Below are 26218 nucleotides of genomic sequence, written 5' to 3'. Positions count from 1 at the left end.
GCCACGATATGTCATGACACATCACGTGATGTGGCGAGTTTGACACTCATGGTTTAAATGAAGTATCAGTTGCAAGTACTGGTAATGTCTGAAATAGAAAAAGCTGTTTGGTGAAACATTCATCTTAATTACAGAAATTCTATCCATTAATGATAATTGAAATTTATCCCATCTCAGTAAGTCCTTTTTTATATTATTCCAACCATTAGTGTACCAAATTCAATAGTCTAAAGGCTAGTTCAGGGGGGAAGAACAGAGAGCCCCAATAAATGGTTTATGCATCTTCTCTACTTATCACTGAGAACAAAGTTACATGCAATGTTTTTGTTATTTATATGTATGTTAATGATGAAGCACCAGCTGAGAGCAATCAGATTTCTGTGAGAGTTGAATTTAAGTTTCATAGACTATTCCTGTTTTTAATCTCATTACACATTTTGCAAAGGCATCTCAAAGATTAAATTGGATTTTTTCTGGGAATGAATATAAAACACTATAATTTATAAAGCTACAACTAGTGGGTAATGTAAGACTTTAAAATGGCTTAATTTTAAGAGAAATAAAGTCTTCAACCTAGTTTAGAAATGTTTTTGCAGGTACTGCAAAACGACTTGTAAAATCTGGTCCAGTAAAAGAGTTTTGATGGTAAAATGAGACCTAGAGGACCTCATTTACAGGAAATGATATCATTTGGCACAGTGTGGAGACATGCCACAATAAACCCAGCTTGATGCCAAAGCATATTAGTTCACTATTATGCTGGGTTTCTCATAGCACTACTTGTGAGGATATTCAAGATAATTACAATGTATCCAGCTGTTTGAACTGAAGATTACAACCGCTTTGGAGATTTTGAGTTAACATGATGTTAACTCCTGACCGGTGAAAATTGCTTAAAAATGAAAACGAAAATAAAGCTGAACTTAGAAGGATAACAATCTCTCTGCAAAATTAAAATAATAGTGTATTCTATAGAAAGAAACTAATTCCCAGTAAAAAATACAACAAAAAAACCCCAAAGAGTCAATTGCTGTCATTTCCTTTTCTAATGTTTGTGTTCAGCTTGATCATAATATATATTGTTTTGAACATGCTTAAATCTGAAACATACTGTATATCTTTAAGAACAGTCCCTTCAAGGAAGAGCGGTGGCCTTCCAGTGCAAACACATACTGTAGTTCTTCTGGCTGGAGCTTTATCCATTTCAATGAAACAGGTTGACCTAGACAAATAGACCAAAGTGAATAGGATTAACATGCTTCATAGAAATGAACTGAGAGGCCCATCTGCACCATAGATAAATGTGAGCCTCTTATTTCACATGAATCTCCAGACTGAAGCAACTAGTTAGATGGAGTAGCATTTTGTCAGTGTGATTGTATTTGTCTGTCTGTTTGCTGAAATATATCAATAATTGTAGACATGATAATTTTTCATAATCCATTGTAAATCTCTGCCAGTCAATTAGGCAGGCAGGCAGGAAGTCCCACCCTGGCAGAGCATCAGTGTAAAGACTCTTCTTTTTCAATTTTCCCCTCAGACACACCATCCTGAGAAGCCACTTTTTCCTACCACAGGAAGCCCAAGAGAACACTATAGCTAGCAGTCTGACAGCCAAACTGAACCCTGGCCTTTTGTATCCTGCCAGGTTTGAAAAGCTGGACATCACCCCTAAAAGTGCCCAGAAGATAAAGCCGGTGCTTGAACGGTGGATGGCTGAGGCTGAGGCCCGCCATCGAGCAGGTATGCAGAACCTTACTGAATTTATTGGAAGCGAACCATCCAAAAAGCGCAAGAGGCGCACTTCCTTCACCCCACAAGCTCTTGAAATATTGAATGCCCATTTTGAGAAGAACACCCATCCCTCCGGGCAGGAAATGACAGAAATTGCACAGAAACTGAACTATGATCGGGAAGTGGTTAGGGTATGGTTCTGCAATAAGAGGCAAGCACTGAAGAATACAATTAAACGTCTAAAACAGAATGAGCCTGTGACAGCAGCCCCAATGGAGTCCTTAACAGACTCTCTGAAAGAAGACTCTTAAATGGATAGATTTAAAGGGAAAACACCCAGACCAAAAAAAAGGACATCATTTTAAACACTGGAAATGTATAAAGATGCTTTTTCTCATCTTTGTAAGTAAAAGATTGAGAAAGCTACAAGATGGACTGAAGAATTTATAAATGTCTGTGGGATTTCCTAGAAAAAAAATAAAAAATACACAGCACTTAGGGTGTGTATGTGTGCGTGTGTGTGTGTGTTAGAACTAGTTCCAATAAGCCAATTTTTTTCTTAATGGACTTAAAAATAAACCAAATAACTACTTACCTTTTCTGTACATTATGGACATGTGAACTTTGTTTGTGGAAAAAGAACACAACAACGACAAGGACAGCAAACATTTAAATGTTCTTAGGAAGCAAGAGAGTACAAGCCTGCCACCTGGAGGAGTGATTGTAGTCTTTCAGGTATCAAGTGCTTCTTCACAATGAAAACTATTAACCAAAGTCAAAAAAAATGACATTAAAACTAAATTGTTGGTCAACTCTTTTGGGAGTGCTACATTGTGTTTTCAATTTTTACATTTGTCGTTTACAGAAAGGAAACAATAATAGTTAAAGGACTTTCTTTCCCCCTGCACCTTCTCACACATACCCAGCACGTGAGTAAATTTCACTTGGTTTGAGCTACATTGCTCAACCTCATGTTGATCATATACAATTTTGTGATCTCCAAATGTTTGTGTGCCAAAATGACAGTTTTTCTAAACAATGGGTTTTGGAATTTGTAGACTTTATTTGCAATTATAATGATCTTTCATTTTAACTGACCTCCATCTTAATGCCACTGAAATTTATTCAAAATACAATTTATTTATTTATTTTTTTAAAAAGTGCACAGGTTGTAACAGTCAGTTCAAGGACATCTAAAGTTACTTGAACTTTCACTTACTGTAAACAACTTGTGACTTTCTCTGTCCTTTGGCCACAAATTGGACAGGTTACCAAAGCTACTTTTGTAATATAATTATAAACTGCACCATTTGGTCCAAAATACAGTTCAATGCTTATGATTTTTCTATGTTAAGCAATTTCTCTCTGAAGTCTGATAGCCAAAGAAATTTCTTGGGATTCTAATGACAGACAAGCTACTGGCAAAGCGATAAAATAAGTAGAACATTAGTTAGGTTTGATTTTTTAACTAAAACATTTCTTTTGTCGTTAATGCTTTTGTCATTTGTTCCTTTATTTATTTATTTATTTATTTATAGCATTGCAACCATCAAGACTGTGGATGAACTCAGAAGTGGTTTTATGATTGCTCAAAATGATTAGCTACAAAATGAATATTTTGCAATGATTTATTTATCCTAATTTTGGAGGGGATGGAAGCATTAAGGAACAGAGAGATCCTATGCAAACCAGCTTTATGGGCAAAAAGCATATAGTGTGCGCTACAAAAGTCAGTCAGAATTGATTAAATTTATATTTAAAGGTTGAAACTTGGAGTCAAGAGTTTTTCTCATTTATACATTAATGCTAATTCCACACCAGACTCTTCAAATACATTTGAATTTGAGGCCGAATAACTAAATAATTTTTAGATGATCTTAATGTAAATCCAAAAGCTTTTTTCCTCTTCTAGTAAAACTACTCCATTGTAACTGAGTATAAAACATCCGCAAAAACTGTAGCCTTCAGGATTTCACCTGCTCATAAATTCTTTTCTGTCTTCCTGGAAGATAAGAAGAGCTAATCTTAGACAAATCAGATGCAGGAAAAACTGTTCCATTCTAGAAGTTTATATAGTCTGATTGCCATTAATTTTATATTTTTACTGGGGTTTTAATCTACTTTTCAGCTTAAATAATTTTGCACAATACAATCTTTTGACAGATTATTCCTGAGATGTTAACATTACTTGAAACTCTTAATGTACCACTTCCAATCAAGTTTGGTTTTGTGCCAAGCATGAGCTCAATGATCACATATTAACACTATGTGAGCTTCAGTTGACCACATACCACAAAGCATTTAATTAAAATGGAAAAGGTAGATTCTTCCTGTTTCTTAAAATTCCACAGGAGCCAAATAAATTATTGTGTTTATAAATATCCTATTGTTAGAATAGAAATAGTTAAATAGAACCTTTATGAAAACCATTCACTCTTATTCTTCATATAGTATTAAAAGACATAACACTACATGAACAAAAGAGTAAGAATTTTCCATAAGCAGAAGCAGATTAATTACCTTAGCATTCTAAAGTTATATAAAATAAACATCAAGGGTATTGCTAAATGTGGGGCTATAGCAAGTCTACATTCATTAAGTTTTAGATTGATTGTGCTTGTTCATTTTGTCAGAGTAGATTTTTGCTTATTTTCAAAGCAATGATTCAACAGAATAATTATTTCTTAGAGAATTAAACCTGTTGAAACTTAGGTAAATTTAGCCTGCCAAGATATCAAAAAATGCAAATACTTAGGACTCTTCAGAAAAAGAAAAGAATACAACATCCCTTTATACAATCTAAATTATTTAAATTATACTTTAGTTAGCAAGAACCACAAAGTTTCTCTATTGAGCAAACCTGATAAAACAAAGAGGACAAAGTTTTCAATTCTTCCATATTTAGTAAAGTTGCTTCTTCTCATTCTTAAGATCAAAGTTTCCAGGAATCAATAAAAAACAATTTAAATTTAAAACAACTCAAGAGTAAAAAGCCATCCCATTTCTAGATTTGGTAGTAGTGCCCGGATATAATAATACACAAGTGCAAAACTTGCTGCTGATTAATTTGTTAAAGATATTCCCCAAAGCTATACTTTAGTTATGGATAGTTGATAGGTTTGATTAAAATTATGTAATGCTAAAGTCTATTGGCCAATATAAAAAGAAAAAATTGGAAGAGTTTTGAACTTCATTCCCCTGTCTCTATGATTGCAATATGAGCATCCATACAGATATAAAATATTGAGTGAAAATAAACTATTGTACTATTTGTCCAAGTTCAAATGGACACAGCAGTCTCTGGTCATGACAGTGAAATAAAAGTTTTCTAACTCTTCCTTCATAACTATGCTAAACAGTCAAGAATTCAGGGAGGAGTTTATTCATAAAACACTAATTTGGAGTTTACTATTATGCTGAATGATCTGTCAATTATACATTTTCTGAGTTCAGTTTGAAGAATGAACAGGGATTAATTAATTATAACAAAAGTATTGTTAAATTATTTTTGTGCTTTGTTCCTGGATGTGTCGTTTTCTCTTTTGCTAGTAAAAGTCTAATCCTACAGTTTTTTCCCTTCTCTGCAAATCCATGAGATGTACCACATAATGGGATATACTGCTTTGTCACAAACTCCTGCATTGAATCACTGTATAAGCAGCATCGCTTCAGTGTTTAAGACGGTATCATGCCAAAAAATGCTTACATGTTGAGTGTACAGGTTCAAATGAACAGAAAAATACCAAATCCATCTAGAACTTTTCAATTTATGTTGTAATCACACAAGGAAATAAATAAACAAAGAAAGGAAAAAGGAGCTAAGAAGGAACAAATAGAGGCATGTCAAAGTACTCAAGCTATAACCAAAAAGAAATATGTATAATGCCTTTGCTCGTCTTCTCAAGGCTGGACCAAAGCTCATTGTATGTAGGTATATGCACATTGTATAGATATGGCTAAACGTTGCTGACAATCTTGCAATACTAAACTGTTACTATTTTAAAAAAGAAGAAAAAAACCAGAAACTGTTCATCAATGTTTTACCTCAGCACTCTACTTGTACCCAGTTCATGAGCAACACTGAATTAATTTAAAATAAAAATAGAAACTAATTTCCATGTAAATGTACAAAAAAAATGTTTCAGTAACATTTTGTATTAAGCTTTTTGTCATGTTTGCTTGTTTCCAATTTGAACTTATATGGGGCACATTGTTTTATTTATTGCTGAGAAAATGTTTCTTTTTTAACTTTTATTAATTTAAAGTTCCACAGCTTTACAAGCATCCTGAACTGTTGTCAAATTAGTTCCCTTAAGTTAAAAAAAGAAATAATTTAACTATAATATAAATTAAGTTATAATTTATATTATATATTTATATATCAGTCTTATATTATTCTGGGTGCAGTACAGAAATATGATTGCTGCATATCCTTCCTTCATTTTAATGGCAATTCTGCAAGACTCCAGAGCCTGTTCCCTTGAAGACAATGGAGGCCATGTGGCAATAAGATACAGTGTTTTGCTCCCAAAATCTACTGGATGGGCACCAGGGTCACTTATGAAGCATGCAAAAGAGATCTGCTTCTCCATGCAGAATACATGCAGCAGGAAAGATGGCAAAGACTATGATGGGATATATTGTAGTCTTCATTTTTGCTTTTAAAGAAAAAGAAAAAAAAGGAATTAATACGGAGAACTTGTGACCAAGAAGTCAAACTGGTTACTTCAAACTCCTTATCTATTCTGACTTTGAAACCAAAGCTGATTTATCTGCACAGATTGCTTAACACTAAAAAAATAATTGTGAACTGACAAAAACTGTACTTTAAAACTAGAGCAATATCTGTATGGTCAGTAAAGCTGCACTTTGTGTGTTTCTTAACAGCTTCAGTTTAGTCACTTTTAATTTGTACCATTAAAAAAAATAAAGAATTGTTTGACATGAAAAATAAGCTTCCATCTTAAGTTTGTTCCTAAGTCTTTTGAATTATTCACAGAATCAAGTCTCATGTTATTTTACATCAGTTCACTACAAAAACATTTTAAAAATGTGTGAAAGATTTCCACAGGTAAAAATGGTAGAATGAAAAGAGTCAGTAGTTTTAAAAGAATTAAAGGATAGTACAGAGATAGTTCCCTAAAATGAACATACATATATACATACAAGTAGTCCTTGACTTACAACCACAATTGAATCAAAAATTTATGTTGTTCAGTGAGGTAGTTGTTGGGTGAGTTTTACAACCATTTTATGACCTTTTTGCCACAATTATTAAGTGAAATCTCTGTTGTTAAGATAGGAACATGGTTGTTAAGTAAATCTGGCTTGCCCATTAACTTTGCTTGTCAGAAGATTGCAAAGGTGATCACATAACTTCAGGACACTGCATCCATCGTAAGTATGAATCATTTGCCAAGCATCTGAATTTTGATCATGTGACTATAAGGATGTTGCAGCAGTCATAAGTGTGAAAAGCGGTCATAAGTCACTTTTTCAATCTTGTTGTAACTTTGAATGGTCAGTAAAAGAATTGTTATAATTTGAGGACTACCTGTAAATACTTACAGAGTTTACAATCTCAGAAGAATCTAGTGTGAACGTATGGAAATTTCATGAAATTTGGCAGTCTTGTGTAGTGTCAATTGGACTATTACCTGAATGGGTGATTGACAAATGCTGAGTATATATTTATTGACAATTATCAATAGACTATCTAATGCAGTGGTTCTCAACCTGTGAGTCGGGATCCCATTTGGGGTCGAACGACCATTTCACGGGGGTCGCCAAACAACACAGTCTGCCATTTTTTCCCCTTTTCTTTAGCTGTGTTACTCCCTTTTATTCTATTGGCTTTTGAGTCTAATTTGAATCTAATTCTATTGGCTTTCAAAAGCCAGTAGGAATTGTCCAGGCTGCCTCTGCTCTGCTGAGCCTGCCAAAAGTCCCATTCTGCAAACGGTGCTGCACCAGTTGAGTAGTCCTCGACTTACGACCAGTTGAGTAGTCCTCAACTTCCAACCGGTTGGGGGTCGCGGCATTAAAAAGGTTGAGAACCACTGATCTAATGTTTTGTGCAACATTCCAAGATAATAAGCTGAATACCAATTATTGTCACCAAAATGTGCCCAAAGACTTAAGGCATTTTTCTGTAAAAGCCAACTGTATTCAAATCATCCATTGATTACTACTTTTATCGTAGGAATATTTATTTTCCTATATCTATGTTGAAGATTGAAAATAGAATTGCATTAGTTACATTGAGAAGAACCAAACTGGTTTATTGGTTAAGGTACCAGGCTAGAAACAGGGAGACTGAGTTCCAGTTGGGTGACCTTGGGCCAGTCATTTTCTCATCTCTAGGCAATGACAAACCACTTCTGGAATCTTGCCAAGACAGTTATAAGGACTTGCCCAGGCATTCATCAAAAATCAAGGCAAACTGATGTGAAGGCATTCTGAATCATTACTCAATTATTTATCTGTTTGTGTATGCATGCGTGCATGTGCTCATGTGTATATATACACAGATTCAGACTCATCCTTGATCTTTACTAATAGTAACAAGAAACAGAATTTGATTCAATGACTGACAGGTCTGCCAGAAATTGTAAGATGTTATAATAGCTATCCTTGACATCAGTTTTTGCACAAAAAGCAATCAAAACAGTTTATCTGCTTGAAATACTCCTCGTTCATTATAGGGTTTACTTTCACTGTGAATTTCATTGCATCCTTACTTCAACCAGAGAGCACTTTTAAAAATAACACATTGAAAAGGTACCTCATTCAAAATTTATTTCTGTGAAATTTAGCATTTATACTATTCTAAATGTTCTGCAAACATTTGCAGAATTTACCTCATGTTTTAAATAACGAACATAAAAAGTATAGCCATTCTTTTTCTAAATAATGTTATTTTCGCCCTCTTTGGGTATACCAGTCCTCTTCTTTCTGAGGTGAAGATATAGTTGGACAGAACTTGGATCCTATTTACTCAGATGGAATCAAGTCTTTCTTTCAATCAATTACTAGCAAAAAACAACATTGGAACTGTAAAAGTATGAGTATAAACATTTTCATAGTATAAGCTGTGAAAAAATAATTATAATTACTAACACAAAACTATAAAGCATACAGTATATTATTGTAAACATTTATTAACATCTCTATGCAATACTTACATTTAAAGTTTAAATTACATCTATATAAACTATAATATAAAGTAAAAAGTTTGATGTAAATATTAGTATATAAAAAGATAATAGCAGTAAAACTAATTGGCCAAAGAAAGTCAATAATAATACAAGCACAGCAGCATGATCTAATAGTTCTAACTGGTGGTCATTTCTTGGCATATAAGATAAGCTAGGATAGCCTTTATTGTCACACTTTTCTGTGAATACACTGGAACACATTAAAACTGAAATTCTGATGCCTGCTCTGCAAAGAAAATAAATATATATCCATACACATACAAGCATTCACATATACATATGATATATACATATGCATAGATAGATACATAGATACATATGCATACACACACACACACATATTGTACATACACACACATATACACATATATACATGTATATATTAATCACAGTCCATTTTGAATACATAGTGGAAAAAAAGGTTGATATCGTATGGTACAAAGCTATTACAGTATCTAGTTATTCTGCTTCGAATACCATGAAGCCTCTTCCCAGAAGGTAATAAAGAAAACCCATCGTGGAGAGGAAGTGCAATGTCCCTGACATACTGCAGACCTGGGTCAAGCAGCACTTATATGGTATGTCCTAAATAGAAGGAAATGAACATCCAATAAACTTTTCTGCTGTCCTCACCACTCTCTGCACAGCATTCATTTCTGAAATAGTAATACTTCAAAACCACACAGTAATATGACAGGATGCTTTTAATTGTCCCTCTATAGAAAGATCAGGGGAAGGAAGATATGCTCTTCTCATACAATGCAGAAAATGCAGGCACTGCTGTGCCAACTTCACCAGTGTCTCACTGTTAAGTGACCATCCTAACCTGTTCATCAGCTGCATACCCAGAAACTTGATACTACTAACCACCTTCTCTGTCCCTACCTTCTTTGAAATTGACAATGATATCTTTTGTTTTTCCTACATTTAAAACCAGGCTGTTTATATTACACCAGTTCACCAAACCCTCAACCTCCTTATTATCATTATCATCCTGAATAAGGTTCACTACTATTGTATCATCCACATACTCCACAATATGGTTGGTAGAAAACCTTGCACAACAGTCATGGGTCAACAAGGTGAACAATAGTGGAGTTAAGACACAGCCCTGAAGAGAACCTGTGGTCTAGAAAACGCTATTAGAAATATTAGTCCCAATACGTACATACTGGCATCTATTAGTGAGAAAATCAAGAATCCAGTTGCACAAAGGAGTGTTGAAGCCTAAAATGACCATTTTCTCTACTAATTGCTGAGTTATTATCATACTAAATGCCAAACTAAAGTCAACAAAGAGCATTTGCATATAAATATTTTTTTAAGTGCGCCAAACTAAGATGGAGAAAAGAGGAAATAGCATACTCTGTGGAACAATTTGGATGATAAGGAAACTGAAATGAGCCAAATGCTGGAAGGAGGCTGGACACAATAAAATCCTTTATCAGCCTTTCAAAACATTTCATAATGATGGACATAAGTGTAACTATGTGATAATTATTTTTTTTTTATTTTTATTCATAATACAATTAAAACAACAATGGACAAACATGACATTCCAGAGTGAATTTTCCTATGAGTTCCTATCATAGTACAAAAGTTTAATACATTGTTCTTAACCTCTATATAAGCCTCATCTTCTATACAATACAATTATATATACAATTATATGTACAGTTATGTATATCTTTTAATTCTACCATTAACTTGAAGTCCGAGCAGTTCTTAATTCATACCAACGGTAAAATTTGCCCCAGATTTCGAAGTATTCGTGTTCTGTTTTGTCTTTCATAATCATTGTAAGCCTGTCCATCTCAGCACATGATAGAATTTTATGCAGTATCTCTTCTTCCGTTGGAGTTCCCTTATTCCTCCAATTTTGAGCAAAAACCAGCCTGGAAGCTGTTAAAATGTGTAGCATTAAATAAAGTATAACTTTGTCATGCTTTTGCGTAGTTAAACCTAATAGAAAGAGTTCTGGTTTTAGACTCATGATTGAAGACTTTTTTGGCAGTGGCAAAATAATGGCACTCTTAAAACACAATGGGACCACTGCCTGCTGCAATGAAAGAGTGAAAATATCTGTAAGAACATAGGCCAACTCATCTGCATGTTCCCTAAGAACATGCCCAGGGCCTGCAGTTTTCTAGGCCTGCAGCTTTCTGAATGTTAACTTTCTGCAATGTCCTCCAGACAGAAGTAACATCAAAGCTAAACACTTGCTCATCAAGATGGGGCACAGCTTTCCTCTCAGAGTACTATTTGATGCCTCAAAACTTTCAAAAAATGTGTTCAGCTCATGTAAAAAATAACATGGCAACTTTATATATTATAGAGGGACTATAATAAAATAAAAGTAGACCTGAATTATTTAGGAATGTGCATGTTGCACTAAGTAGTCCTGGATGATTTAGGAATGTTGCATGTAATGTCGAAATAAGAACATTTTGAAGAGCTCTACAGATTGAACTCTGAAGTTAGACATGCTCAGTTGTCTTGACTTGCCCAGAACTGCAGGGAATAAACATTCCAAGTGGATGATCCTTCTATATTTTCCTTATAAGGGACAATAGTGTTATCTTTGATTGCCAGCTATAGGGGAAATGAGAAGGCCTACCTTATTAAAATTAATCCTTTTTGTTCCTTATTACAGCGGTCCCCAACCTTTGTGACTTGGCGGCCTGGCTGAGGAAGAGAGACAAACTGGCCCACATGGACAGCAGGCCAGCATGCACATGCATGCACACACCGCTCTACTGCAAGTTGAGCTGCACATGGCATGTGCGACGCCCACCATTCGCATGAGTTAAGCTGCACACATGCATGTACGCAGCACGCAGCCCAGTTATGAATAGGCCATACCCTGGTAATGGGCCATGGCCTGGGGATGGGGGACCCCTGTCTTATTATCTTTTTTTAATCTAGCTTTGTCATAGCCCAGAAAAAATAAATAGGAAATGAGGAGAGACCTAAGAATGCTAATTTCACTGTAATTTCCCACTTTTATATAGATTGGAATTCATCCTTCAGTGTTAGAAGAATTAGCCCCTAAGTTACTGCTTAGAGGAAGCTTTTGAAATTAATCGTAATAAAACCAAAATTCTAATTTTTTGTAAAGAGACCTAAACAGTAGCATGCTTGGAGAATAAATGCCCAAAATATTGAACAAGTTAAAATCTTCAAATATTTGGGCATGATTGTCTATAGTTCTACCAAATGCCGTGCACATTAAAACTACACTATTCAAAATGCTCAAAAAAACAGTGGCTACAATCTAATCTTTTTATTTTACCTGAGGACTACAGAATATACCAGCAGTACTGAAGGTATTTTCCGCAAAGGCTGATGCAAAGCTACTGTTTGGTGCTCAGGTAGAACACTATTCCTCCTCTACCCCTCTTGAAAAGGTTCAGTCCAAATTTCAATATGGGCCATATTATAGGAAGCCCATGTGTTTCTAATGCAGTTCTAAGAAGACAGGTCTGCTCAAGATCAAAACTGGTGCATGGATCTGCATTACAGTACATTGGTTGAAACTACTATTCTTCTCTAACTGAGCCCTTTCCTTATTAAAGATAACTATAAATCAAAATGGATTAGAGCTATTTTATTAAAACACCAACACCTCAGCCTCATTAAGGAGGAGTTCCTAATGATGGGCTATGAACGTGGGCTTACTGCATTTAAACAACATATTAAAGATCAAGGAGTTCAACAGGACCTGTCTGTTTTACCCAAGAATGTTTTCTTGAACAAACAACTCCCCCCCCCAAAAAAAACTAGTGAGATATTTATATTATATAACTGTCTAAATTTCAGAGGTTTTTAACTCTAGCATGTTGTAATGCTCTGCCCACAGCAGTTCTGGAGGACCGATATAAAAACGTTCCATGTGAGCTGAGACTGTGTCCCTGTGGACAAGGGTCATTAAAACTATAGCTCACATCCTGCTGTTTTGCCCCCTCTACAGGGACTCACAGACCCATCACACCTTACCTAATTAAACATCATGGAAATTCTGATCTCTTTTATGTACAACTCGGCTCAGTATGATTTGTCTCTGAACAAAGCTACGTTTTGTTGCACTGCCTGTAAAATTAGGCAGACTTTGGTCACCCATGGATGATTTCAACATCGATTGTAATATATTCAGAACTCTGTTCAGTTCAGTACTCCCCTTTGGCTTGCAGGGAATCCTACAGCGTTCATGCAACTGATAAATGAAGTCTTGTATGAGCAGTTGTATCAAGAGGATTTGATGTATCTGGATGATATTTTGATTTACATGGAAAGAGCACATAAAACTAGTACAAGCAGTGCTAGTGAAGCTTTCCAAGTGCAAATTCCACAAAACTAAACTGGACTATCTGGGTACCAAATCTCTCATTGGACCCAGAAAAGGTTTAATCCATCCTCAAATGGGAGGCATCTCATACACAGAAGCAATTGCAAATCTTCCTGGGGTTCGCAAACTTTTACAGGCAGTTCATTCCAACTTTTGGCAGATTACCCTATCCATCATAAATCACTTAAAGATGAAAGGGGAGCAAGCCCAAATAAGCTTGGTGCTAGGCTGCATTAACAGAGGGATAGAATCAAGATCACATGAAGTGTTAATACCACTTTACAATGCCTTGGTAAGGCCACACTTGGAATACTGCATCCAGTTTTGGTCACCATAATGTAAAAAAGATGTTGAGACTCTAGAAAGAGTACAGAGAAGAGCAACAAAGATGATTAGGGGACTGGAGGTTAAAGCATATAAGGAACGGCTGCTGGAATTGGGTATGTCTAGTTTAATGAAGAGAAGGACGAGGGGGGACATGATAGCAGTGTTCCAATATCTCAGGGGCTGATACAAAGAAGAGAGTGTCAAGCTATTTTCCAAGGCACCTGAAGGCAGGACAAGAAGCAACGGGTGGAAACTAAGCAAGGAGAGAAGCAACCTAGAACTAAGGAGAAACTTTCTGACAGAACAATTAACCAATGGAACAACCTGCCTTCAGAAATGGTGAATGCTCCAACACTGGGGGTTTTTAAGAAGAGACTGGACAGTCATTTATCCAAAATGGTATAGGGTTTCCTGCCTGAGCAGGGGGTTGGACTAGATGACCTCCAAGGTCCCTTCCAACTTTACTACTACTACTACTACTACTACTACTACTACTACTATTATTATTATTATTATTATTATTATTATTATTATTATTATTATTATTATTAACTCAATGACTGAAATGGACAATGGAATGCCAGGCAGCCTTTGAAAAGCTGAAACAACTTTTCACTGACAGACCTGTGTTCAAGAATCCTGACCAGTCATTTGCCATCCAGGAAATGCGAGTGATGTAACAGTGGGACTGGTTTTCCTCCAAAGAACCAAAAAGGAGCACTACAGTCCTGCGCCTACACCTCCCAAAAATTCTCCAATGCAGACTATCATTGGGTAGTGTGGGAGAAAGAGGCATACATGATGTGATGAGTGCTCCTCACTTGGAGGCAAATTCCCAGAAGGCAGCAAGACCCCATTCAAGGTTTGGACTGACCACAAACCTTTGGAAGCACTTAAGAGCCCCTGAAACAAGTGAGATGAGCTCAATAATTTAACCACTTTAATTTCATCCTCTGTTATTTCCCTGGGGGAGGGAATTCCTAAATGATGCTTTATCCTGAATGCCTCAATAAAATAGCACCAGAGAAGAAGTTATAAATTCCATCATTCCAGCCAGCCAGATTGCATCCCCTGCCCTCACAAGAGTGTAAAGAAGCCTCCAGGGCCAAATTTCTGACAAGCTGACACAAGCACTGAAAAGCACTCTAGTGAGTGCTGAATGGTTCAATCTCCCCAAAGGAGAGCTCTCATTAAGGGATGACTTGGGGAAGATGGCAGCTAGGCTTTATGTCCCCGCTAGTCAACAAACCTTGGTCCTACAGTGGAGTCACAACTCGAAGACAGCTGGGCATTTTGAATTTGTAAAGACTCTTTACCCCATGAAATGCCAATTTTGGTGGCCACACATGAAAAAGGATGTAGAAAATTATGTGACCAGCTGCCCAATATGTGCCTTGGCTAAAAGATGCCCTGGCAAAACCCCGACTGTGCTACAGAGTGTGGCTAGTCCATGGAAAGAAATATCCATGGACTTCATTGTAAAATTGTTGGAAAGTTCAGAGAACACAGTGATTTGGATTATAAATGACTTATTTTCCAAACTAAACATTTTGTGGCTTTTCCTTCTGCATGGAGTCTGGCAAAGCTTTGGGGCCCCAGAGTGAATAATTTCTAATTGGGGGGGTGCAACTTATATCTAAATTCTGGCTGGAGTTCCTAAAACTGTTGGGGACTTCCCAGGGGCTCAGTTCCTTGTATCACCCCCAAATTAGTGGAGTTTGTGAATATATAAACGGCATGCTGGAGCAATACCTCTATTGCTATATAAATTATAACAAAATGACTGGGCAGATCTCTTCCCATTTGTGGAAGTCACCAATAATAATTTGATCCATAGTAGCATGGGATTTGCACCATTCTATGTGGCTACCAACCTAGAATTTGCTCCTAAGCCAGAATTCCCTCAACATAACTCATTAGCTGGCCAATGAAAATTTTGCAAATCACCTGGCCAATTGTTCATAAGGTACTAGAAGAGGCAAGGGAGGTGTACAAGAAATATGCTCATAAAAATAAGGTAACCAACTTTTTTACAATGAAAAGGAGGACACAAATAAATTGAAGAAAAAAATATCTTAAATAAAAGAAACGTTATTCATTGCAACAATAATACAGAATACACTATAATATGATAAATGCATAATAAAAAACATTTGTAACAATAACATTTTATATTGTAATTATGCTTACATGCTGTGCCCCCGCCCGCAGCCGCCCCGCCAGCACGGCTGCCCCACCGTGTAGAGCGGGCCCCACAGCTCCCAAAGCACCAGCTGCACTGGCTCCAGCCCCGGGGGGCAGCCCGCTGTCAACACACCCTGCCTGCAACCGCCCCACCAGCACCATCGCCCACCCTGCGCAACCCTGTGTAGAGTAGGCCCCGCAGCTCCCACAGCACGGGGGAGCCGGTCACCACCGCCCCTCACACCCCCACCCACAGCAGCCCCGCCACCCCTGCCTCTTGCACCCACAGCCATTATTGCCCTAGCAGGGCCGAAGATCAAGAGAAAGTTACTGTGGCATCGCCGCTCCAGTCTCCTCAGGTATCTTCAGGACTAACTAGGAGATGGTGTAGCAGGGAGGGGTGCAAAGTTCCTGCCAATTCACTTTCATTACAGACAACTTATATGTGCCAAGTTTGCCGGCCGGGTGTTTTGATGTGCTCAGCAGCACAGCTCATGTAAAAGCTGAAAAAAAACATCAAAAAAAGGTGCCGGAACGCCGTTCTGAGTGTTCTATGAGGGAAAAAAAAGCCCTGCAGATTAGTCTTCAAATATCAAAAAGGAGGACATTTAGGAGGACACTTTTTGAGGGAGGACAGAACTCACAAAAGGAGGACTGTCCTCCCTAAAGGAGGACGGTTGGTCACCTTAATAAAAAGAGAGCTCATCAAAGGGATTTCAAAGTGGGAAATAAAGTATACCTTTCCACCAAGTTCCTACAGTCCAGGCTACAGATCATTCCTGAGATCCCCCAGTCTGCTGTAATTTAGAAAAACCATTAAGTTTGGATTTCCCCCCAGGACTTTGGTAAGAGAAAGTGAGATCCCCTTGCATCCTCATGCTTTTTATCTTTATCTTTTACGTTTTATTGATTTTATAGTGATTTCTTTATTTGACTGTTGTGAGCTACCAAGAGTGATTGAGAGTGGGACACCATATTAATTTAAAATAAGAATAACCACTAGGGACTTTCTGATTTTGATGATTAGAAAAATAAACTTGGATAATAGAAAAAGAGTGAGATGTTTTTGTAATCATAGAATAAAAGAGAAGTAGAAACTTGTGTTTAAAGAAAAGATGATGGGTGATGTATATGGGTGTAATAAAACAAAGATAGTTTGAAAAATTAGAAAGTATTGAGAAGTATAGATTTATTTACTTACATATTTACTGAAATTAATATGCTGATCAGCCCCAGAAAAAGCTCCAAGCAGCTAACAATGGTACCAACACTCTTCCAAAAGTAGTAACATAAAAAGTACAACCCACCATGAGAAATAATGATGATGATGATAACAATGATGCATTCCTGTTCATCATCATACTTAAGAAAATCCAACTCCATAACAATCATTACCTGCAGGATGAGAATTCAGCATACTATGATACCAATCCCTCCCCAAAGCTTTCTAAAACATCCAGGTCTTAGCAACTTTCTTAAATGCCAGGATAGCTTGCACTTATTTTTTAACACCTGCCTTTAATTTATTTGGCTTACTAGTTACTATTCATTTTCTGTACTCTGTATGACATTGGTTAACCCTATGGATAGTTATGTATGGATAATGAGAATCTTGTTTGATCTGATATCTTGCTGGGTCCATCACCAGATGCTTTCTGACACAGAGCCTTTACATGTACTTGCAACTGCTACCAAGCAGCAAGATTATGCAGTACTTGCAAAACAGGGTAGTACTTGCATTAACACATTTATTGCTCTATAAAAATGTAACTCTGAAAAAAAGGATTTTTTTCTAGGTTTTTTCTGATTAGAAAAAAAAAGAATATCAAAGAGCAATAGAAAAAAGAGATAATCTGAAATAATTTGACATTATCTCATGTCCTAAACAATTTGGGTAGTGAAAAAATATGAATTAAAGTAAAATACGGGATAATACTTGTTTTAAAAAAACTAAATATGTCTATGTGTGCAGAATAGAGAAATGATATTCTATCATGCTATATTCTTATATGATAGGCTTTTATTTACTTTTATTGCAAACTGGAATTATGAACTATGGAGTTTTATTGTTTGTTTCTTCATAAATTTTTCATTCCTAAAAAACTAAGCTTGAGGAAAGCCAGCTATAAAATAAAACAATTGCAGAACACCAGAGAAATTACCTAGTTTGTATAGATAGTATTTTTTTAAATGTGCTTCTCTACCACCATCACTGAAAAGAAAATAAACAGATCACATTTCTCCTTGCTACACTATTAATAAATATAATCATGAATGCATCTTAATAATTATTTACATGTAATACCTGATATCTGGATTTTTACATCATAAAAATCCTTTGTCCTATATGAACATAACTATTGAGTTATTAGTCTACCAGTTACTTTCTGTGACTCACTGCTGTTCTATATGTTATCATAGAACCTATGCCCTCTCTTTTTTCACAATGCAAAGGCCAGGACCTTCTGGGCGTAGAATGGATAGAATGGGGCATAAAAAAGGTTATTCATCTCATTTTGTCATCAGTTAAGAAAAGCTAATAATGGATCTTTCTCCATGAGAGCCTAAAGGCTTTTATCTCTTTTCCCAGAAATCCATCCAACACTACCCTAGGAGCATAAATCCTTAATATCTCAAATCAAGTTTCACCTCCAGGTTCCAGAAACAAAAATTTCAGAAGAACACAACACAAGCTAAAGTCCCACTTCAGTGTCTGGGTAAGGAGCATTGTAAAACTTTTATTTTCTGACTGCCATTGTCATCTGAAAGGAGACAATATTTTCAGTTGAAGCATGCTGCCAATTCTAATACATTTGTCACAATATTCCCCCCCCCCCTGTATTCTTATCATCAGTGTGGATGAGTTTTTGATATATTAAAATGCTGTTGACATTTCAGATATCCTTCTTCTAAGATTTCTAAGATGACATACAATTTTGAGAACTCTGGATTATCTTTGCAGTTGTATATGATTTTATATGTAATTGCTCTGATTTTCAAGCTGATCTCAATAAATTCAAGAAAAAAAGGAGGAATCCATGCTAGCTTACAAAAAAGGTTTAATCATAGCAGATCTATTTGAAGTTCTAATCTTTTATTCCACTGCTTTACAATGATTCACAATTTATTTTGCTCCCTATTTCTTGTTCTTTCATCAATTAGTAGGCCATAAAAATACTTTAATTAAGCTGGTGCTGTCTAGATATGTATTGAGAGTATAAATGCTAGAATATTAGCCATGCACTGGCCATTATGGCTCTGATTTCTGAGAGCTGTCATCTCAAGGCTATATTTCTGGAAGATAAATGGTTAAAGAAAATATCCTCTTATCCTTTGAATACCAAGTTTACTAAGGACATTAGATGGAAAAAAAATTTCTAGAGTGATTTGAAATTCTAAGTACCTGCCTTTTGTTCATCCTGGCTTATTGGCATTTTCAAGTTGTTGATGAGATCATGACAGCTTTACCTTAATTGCATGACTGAGAAAGCATGGTCATGTTCACTATAAATAGTATCCAAATACTGGCCAGGCCTTCAGCATGAAACATTGACTGGAGATACAACAGGTTAAGCCACAAAGATTAACAAGTGGGCAATTACTGCCTTCTTTTCCCCTGCAAAAGAAGGCTAGGCTTCCATTTACAGTTACTATGAAAGGCAGAATGATGCTACTCAAGGTCAGAGGATAACTGAGCCCTAGTTAATGGGGAGAGAGGTGGAAAAAAAGTGGCAGTCTACATGGCCTCAATAATCAAGTTTTATGGGTTGATATTCCTGCAATGTCTCCAGACAATGATGCAGAAATGGGAAAAGACCATTATGATTGAATCTTATGATTTATGATCTATGACCTATCACTTCATTGCTTGTATGTACACTGAGAGCTTATGCACCGTAAACAAATTCTTTGTGTGTCCAATCACACTTGGCCAATAAAGAATTATATTCTAAATTATCAAAAAGACTGCTTGCCATCCCTCTGATAAAGGAAGGTTAAGATATTTTTAGAACTATTTAGATTCTTTTTCACAGCATCTTAAAATATTACCTTTTAAAAATCTGTTCTGAATACTTTTACTATGTTGAATATGTATTTATAAGTGTATGTAATTTTTAAGGACATATAGAATGTTAACAATTGAAAATATTTCTCCTTTTCATATTACCGTATTATAACTTGATAATTTGGCAGGATGTATAAATAATGCCTGGGGGCTTTGAGTGCCCATAGGTTTAATGTTTTCCAAACAATTGTCTTCTTTGTCTGTAAATAGCTTGTGACTTTTCTTTCTCCTAGAGATCCATCAGAATCAGAGTGGTGTAGCAGTTGACATATTGAATGAAAGACCTGGGTTCAAATCTTCTCTCAGCTATGATATTGTATGATCCCAGTTTTTGGCTATCACCCTCTCAGGCTCTCATGTATAGTGGTGAGAAAAAATCTTACATTTTACCTTCAATTTCTTAGTGAAAAGGCAAGATAAAGGAATGTTAGAAATTTCCTGAAGTATGGAATTTCTCTGTCAGGAAAATGGCCTTCTATACACCCCTTTATGGATTACTGCCTTGTCGTGGCGAAGGGGCTTGCGTAACTCAATGAAGCTATAAGCTATGCCGTGCAGGGCCACCCAAGACGGACAGGTTATAGCAGAGAGTTCTGACAAAATGTGATCCACTGGAGAAGGAAATGGCAAACCACTCCAGTATCTTTGCCATGAAAACCCCATGGACAGTACTAAAAGGCAAAAAGATATGACGCTGGAAGATGAGCCCCTCAGGTCGGAAGGTGTCCAATATGCTACTGGGGAAGAGCAGAGGGCTAGTACTAGTAGCGCCAGAAAGAGTGAAGCGACTGGGCCAAAGCCGAAAGGACGCTCAGCTGTGGATATATCTGGTGGTGAAAGGAAAGTCCGATGCTGTAAAGATTTTTTCTCCATAGGAACTGGAATGTAAGATCCATGAATCAAGGCAAGCTAGACGTAGTCAAAAAAGAGATGACAAGACTGAACATCGACATCTTAGGAATCAGCGAACTAAAATGGACAGGAATGGGTGAATTTAACTCAGATGACCATCAGGTATACTACTGTGGGCAAGAATCCCTCAGAAGAAATGGAGTAGCCTTCATAGTCAATAAAAGAATAGGAAAAGCAATACTGGGATACAATCCCCAAAATGACAGAATGATCTCAATTCGAATCCAAGGCAAACCATTCAATATCACAATAGTCCAAATCTATGCCCCAACCACTGGTGCTGAAGAGGATGAAATTGACCGGTTCTATGAAGCCCTACAGCACCTTATAGAATTAACACCCAAAAATGATGTCCTTATCATCATGGGGGATTGGAATGCTAAGGTAGGAAGCCAAAAGATAACCGGAATAACAGGCAAGTTTGGCCTTGGAGTACAAAATGAAGCAGGGCACAGGCTAATAGAATTTTGTCAAGAGAATACGATGGTCATAACAAACATTCTTTTCCAACAACCCAAGAGACGGCTCTACACATGGACATCACCAGACGGTCAACATAGAAATCAGATTGACTATGTGCTCTGCAGCCAAAGATGGAGAAGCTCTATACAGTCAGTAAAAACAAGACCAGGAGCTGACTGTGGCTCAGATCATGAGCTTCTCGTTGCAAAATTTAGGCTTAAATTGAAAAAAGTAGGGAAAAGCACTAGGCCACTCAGGTATGAACTAAATCATATTCCTGATGAATATACAGTAGAGGTGACAAATAGATTTAAGGAATTGGATCTGATAGACAGAGTGCCTGAAGAACTATGGATGGAAGTTCGCAACATTGTACAAGAGGTAGCAACTAAAACCATCCCAAAGAAAAAGAAATGCAAGAAAGCAAAATGGCTGTCTGAGGAAGCTTTGCAAATAGCTGAGGAAAGAAGGGAAGCGAAAGGCAAAGGAGAAAGAGAAAGATACACCCAATTGAATGCAGAATTCCAGAGAGTAGCTAGAAGAGATAAGAATGCCTTCTTAAATGAACAGTGCAAAGAAATAGAAGAAAACAACAGAATAGGGAGGACCAGAGATCTCTTCAAGAAAATTGGAGATATGAAGGGAACGTTTCATGCAAAGATGGGCATGATAAAGGACCAAAATGGCAGAGACCTAACAGAGGCAGAAGAGATTAAGAAGAGATGGCAAAACTACACAGAAGAACTATACAAGAATGAGCTTAACATCCCAGATAACCACAATGAGATGGTCACTGACCTCGAACCAGACATCCTAGAATGTGAAGTGAAATGGGCCTTAGAAAATCTGAGCAACAACAAAGCTAGTGGAGGTGACAGTATTCCAGCTGAGCTATTCAAAATCTTAAAAGACGATGCAGTAAAAGTGCTACACTCAATTTGCCAGCAAATTTGGAAAACTCAACAGTGGCCACAGGATTGGAAAAGGTCAGTTTACATTCCAATTCCAAAGAAAGGCAATGCCAAAGAATGTTCAAACTATCGCACCATTGCACTCATTTCACATGCTAGTAAAGTTATGCTTAAAATCCTACAAGCTAGACTCCAGCAGTATGTGGATCGAGAACTACCAGAAGTACAGGCAGGATTTCGAAGAGGCAGAGGAACTAGAGATCAAATTGCCAACATACGCTGGATCATGGAGAAAGCTAGGGAGTTCCAGAAAAACATCTACTTCTGCTTCATTGACTATGCAAAAGCCTTTGATTGTGTGGATCACAACAAATTGTGGCAAGTTCTTAAAGAGATGGGAGTACCAGACCATCTCATCTGTCTCTTGAGAAACCTATATGCGGGTCAAGAAGCAACAGTGAGAACCGAACACGGAACCACTGATTGGTTCAAAATTGGAAAAGGAGTCCGGCAAGGCTGTATACTATCACCCTGCCTATTTAACTTATATGCAAAGCACATCATGAGAAAGACAGGGCTAGATGAATCAAAAGTTGGAATTAAGATTGCTGGGAGAAATATCAACAACCTAAGATATGCAGATGATACCACTCTAATGGCAGAAAGTGAAGAGGAACTAAAGAGCCTCTTGATTCGGGTGAAGAAGGAGAGTGCAAAAGTAGGCTTGAAACTCAACATTAAGAAAACCAAAATCATGGCATCCGGCCCTCTCAATTCCTGGCAAATAGATGGGGAAGAAATGGAGGTAGTGACAGATTTTATTTTTCTGGGCTCAAAAGTCACCTCAGATGGGGACTGCAGCCAAGAAATTAAAAGACGCTTGCTCCTGGGGAGGAAAGCTATGGCAAATCTAGACAGCATCCTAAAAAGCAGAGACCTCACCCTGCCAACAAAAGTGCGTATAGTCCAGGCCATGGTTTTCCCAGTTGCAATGTATGGCTGTGAAAGTTGGACCATAAGAAAGGCTGAGCGCAAAAGAATTGAGGCCTTTGAACTATGGTGCTGGAGAAGACTCCTGCGAGTCCCTTGGACTGCAAGGCGATCCAATCAGTCAGTCCTAGAAGAGATCAACCCCGACTGCTCTTTAGAAGGCCAGATCCTGAAGTTGAAACTCAAATACTTTGGCCACCTAATGAGAAGGAAGGATTCACTGGAGAAGAGCCTAATGTTGGGAAAGATTGAGGGCAATAGAAGAAGGGGACGACAGAGAATGAGATGGCTGGATGGAGTCACTGAAGCAGTAGGTGTGAATTTAAATGAACTCCAGAAGATGGTAGAGGACAGGAAGACCTGGAGGAACATTGTCCATGGGGTCGCGACGGGTCGGACACGACTTCGCAATTAACAACAACAACATACAGCTGGTATTTGATAATAATGATGCTGTCTGTTCATTTGTGTCCTATTCTCAGTGATTCTATGAACCAGTTCTTTTCACATTTTCCAATCTTGTACAGTGTCTTTTCTGCTCTGGCTGATGTCAGCCACCAGGTTTTTTTTGGCAGCCTCATTTCTTTCTATTGCTGACCACTTCAAGCACAGCCACCTTTTCCAAAGTTTCATCTCATGACATGACCACAATAAGTAAGGTGAAATTTTATGATTTTGCCTTCCAGAAAAATGTCTGGTTTTGGGCTCTCAAGTACAAACTTGTTTGTCATGTTTGCTGTATAAGGAATTTCCAGAATCTTTTCCAATACCACAGCTCAAATGTTTTTTCATGGTCTAATTTGGCAACCATGGATAGCAATGGGAACCATAATAGTGCATATTTAGTTGCTAGACTGATGACCTTGCTTTTACATACTTGATTCATGTTCATCATTGCTTTGCGACTCAGTGCAATCTGACATCTTATTTCTAAATTTCATTCACTGCTTAGAACAATCTGTGATCCTAAGAAAATTAATTCTTGCATGCACTTAATCTCATCATTGACAACTGTAATGTTGACCTTTTATTTCCTTGCAGTAGTCATGAGCTTGGTCTTTTTGATGTTCAGGAAGAGTCCAAATTTTTTGCTCTCTTCCTTAATCCTTTTAAGCAAGAGTTTTACTCCTTTGGTTTGTTTGGTTATGTTGTCGGCATATCAAAGATTGCTGATTTTCTTTCCTCCAATATTTACTCTGATTTTTCATTCTTCAGGGGCCAGCTTCCTCATGATCACTTTGGCATACAGATTATATAAGAATGGTGAAAAAAAAATGCAATCTTCTATTTATTTGATTTATGTGCCACTCATCTCACTGAGAGGACCTTGGCCAGTTTACAAACCTTTCCACACTCCCTTCTCTATCTTGAACAAATAAGTGCCTCCTTATGGTGTTTGTACAATAATCTCTTGATTTGAAAACAAAGGCTGCACCAACTTGACCAGGTGTGTTGGCTTCCCTAAGTCTTGTAGGACTCCACACAGTTAATCAGTATTCTTTTATTCTAAAACTTCATGATCTTAGGAAGGGGAATAATAATTGTGGGATTTTTGTCCTCGGTTCCTGGCTGATGGATGCTTGGAACAAAGACTCCTCTGATAGGTTCACTGGATTAGATTGGCTGAACCAGTAGACATTTCTTTGATGTACAGCTCCATTACCATTGTGTGTATTTTAACCATTTGAAATCCTTGGAAAACATTCATAATTTGACACATCCTTTAAGATCAAAGAGAGTTGATTTGGAAATATCTTCAAAGAGCCAGAGCAGCTTGTCTGATTTCACTTCCATAACAACAAATGCCTGGTATTGTCTTTGATATGCTGGCAGTTGCAAAAGTTTGACGATTTCTATTAAGACAAGCTCTGTTTACTTCAGCGGCACTTACATATAATATAAGCACTTTTGATTTCTATAAAGTGTATGTTATTAAAGCACTTTGCTAATGTTCCCAGGTTCTTGCACAAAACGAGAAAAGATCATAGGAATCCCTTTTTAAAGGTCTTTAGGAAATAAAATGAAAGTGAGGTGGAAGGGGGGAATTTAAGGGTGCAAAGCAGTTATTTAACAATAAGAAGAGCTGTCTTGAACTGCTGCCTGCAATGCATGATCAAAGCCATAACTTTTATACTTGGAAATATTATTATACTAATTTGTAACAATTTAAGCATATTCTACTCTTTTATACTTCCCGCTCTTATTAATGGCAACATTTTGGATGAAGCTGAAGAGGAAAGATATAGAAGAGTAAACCTACTCAGCAACCTTTATGAGCTTTCTATCAGAAGAACAATAGTGTCATCAGAAAGATAGCATGACATTGTTTTTGTTCTTATATCACAGCTACTATGGTTTGAAGATTGAGGGTTACATCACACATCCATCACCTGTACATCTCTTTCAAATTAAATGTGTTGGCACTGACAAAATAATTGCACAGAACCTGGAATTCTAGAGTAGGGTAGACAGGATGTCTTGGGAGAATTCTGGGTGATATATTGAAACTATAGTGGAAACTTTGGTGGAACAGACTACTGCCTTTTCCCATCTTAGAGCCATTTGAGTTCAAAAGATTCTCCACAGATCTAATTCTGGTGCATCCCATTTTTCATGGATCTGTTTGCTGATCTGTATCCAGTGGCGGGATTCAGCCAGTTTGCACCAGTTCAGCAGAACCAGTAGCTAATTTTTTGTTGCCCAGGCCCAGAATGGACTTCCAGAAATAGCATCCACACAGAGAACCGGTTGTTCACATATTTGAATCCCACCACTGTCTGTGTCCATAATGAAGGTTGATTAAATGATTTTTCATGGATCTGACCTGGTTATTAGTTTTAATGTGTGCTACATTCTACAGAAGGTAAACCAGTGGTGGGATTCAGCTAGTTAGCACCACTTCAGCAGAACCGGTAGCTAATTTTTATTGCCCAGGCACATAATGGACTTCCAGAAGCAGCATCCACATAGAGAACTGGTTGTTCATATATTTGAACCCTACCACTAAGGTAAGCTTACAGGAAAGGGACTAAGAAGATAAATCAAGTTGTTTCCATGAGTCACACCATTG

General features: G+C 37.1%; 1 protein-coding gene across 4 annotated transcripts in view; it reads left to right on the top strand.

Annotated features, from left to right (window-relative positions):
- POU6F2 (POU class 6 homeobox 2) overlaps positions 1-6415 on the top strand; it is a 379459-nt gene extending 373044 nt beyond the window's left edge. For 2 of the 4 annotated variants that reach the window (XM_039336734.1, XM_039336736.1), the window contains exon 9: positions 1541-6415. In XM_039336734.1, the coding sequence (XP_039192668.1) occupies positions 1541-2045 (505 nt within the window). In that variant the 3' untranslated portion in view covers positions 2046-6415. The remainder of the gene's footprint in view (positions 1-1540) is intronic. The other 2 variants (XR_005555980.1, XM_039336735.1) reach the window with 2 other exon arrangements.
- Positions 6416-26218: the final 19803 nt, after the last annotated feature.

The sequence above is a fragment of the Crotalus tigris genome, unplaced genomic scaffold (assembly GCF_016545835.1).
Source record: "Crotalus tigris isolate CLP2741 ecotype Arizona unplaced genomic scaffold, ASM1654583v1 scf7180000017666.379230911805:20528666, whole genome shotgun sequence".
Lineage (NCBI taxonomy): Eukaryota > Metazoa > Chordata > Lepidosauria > Squamata > Viperidae > Crotalus > Crotalus tigris.
Note: the sequence above shows the minus strand (reverse complement) of the source record. Positions and strands in the feature narration are given on the sequence as shown.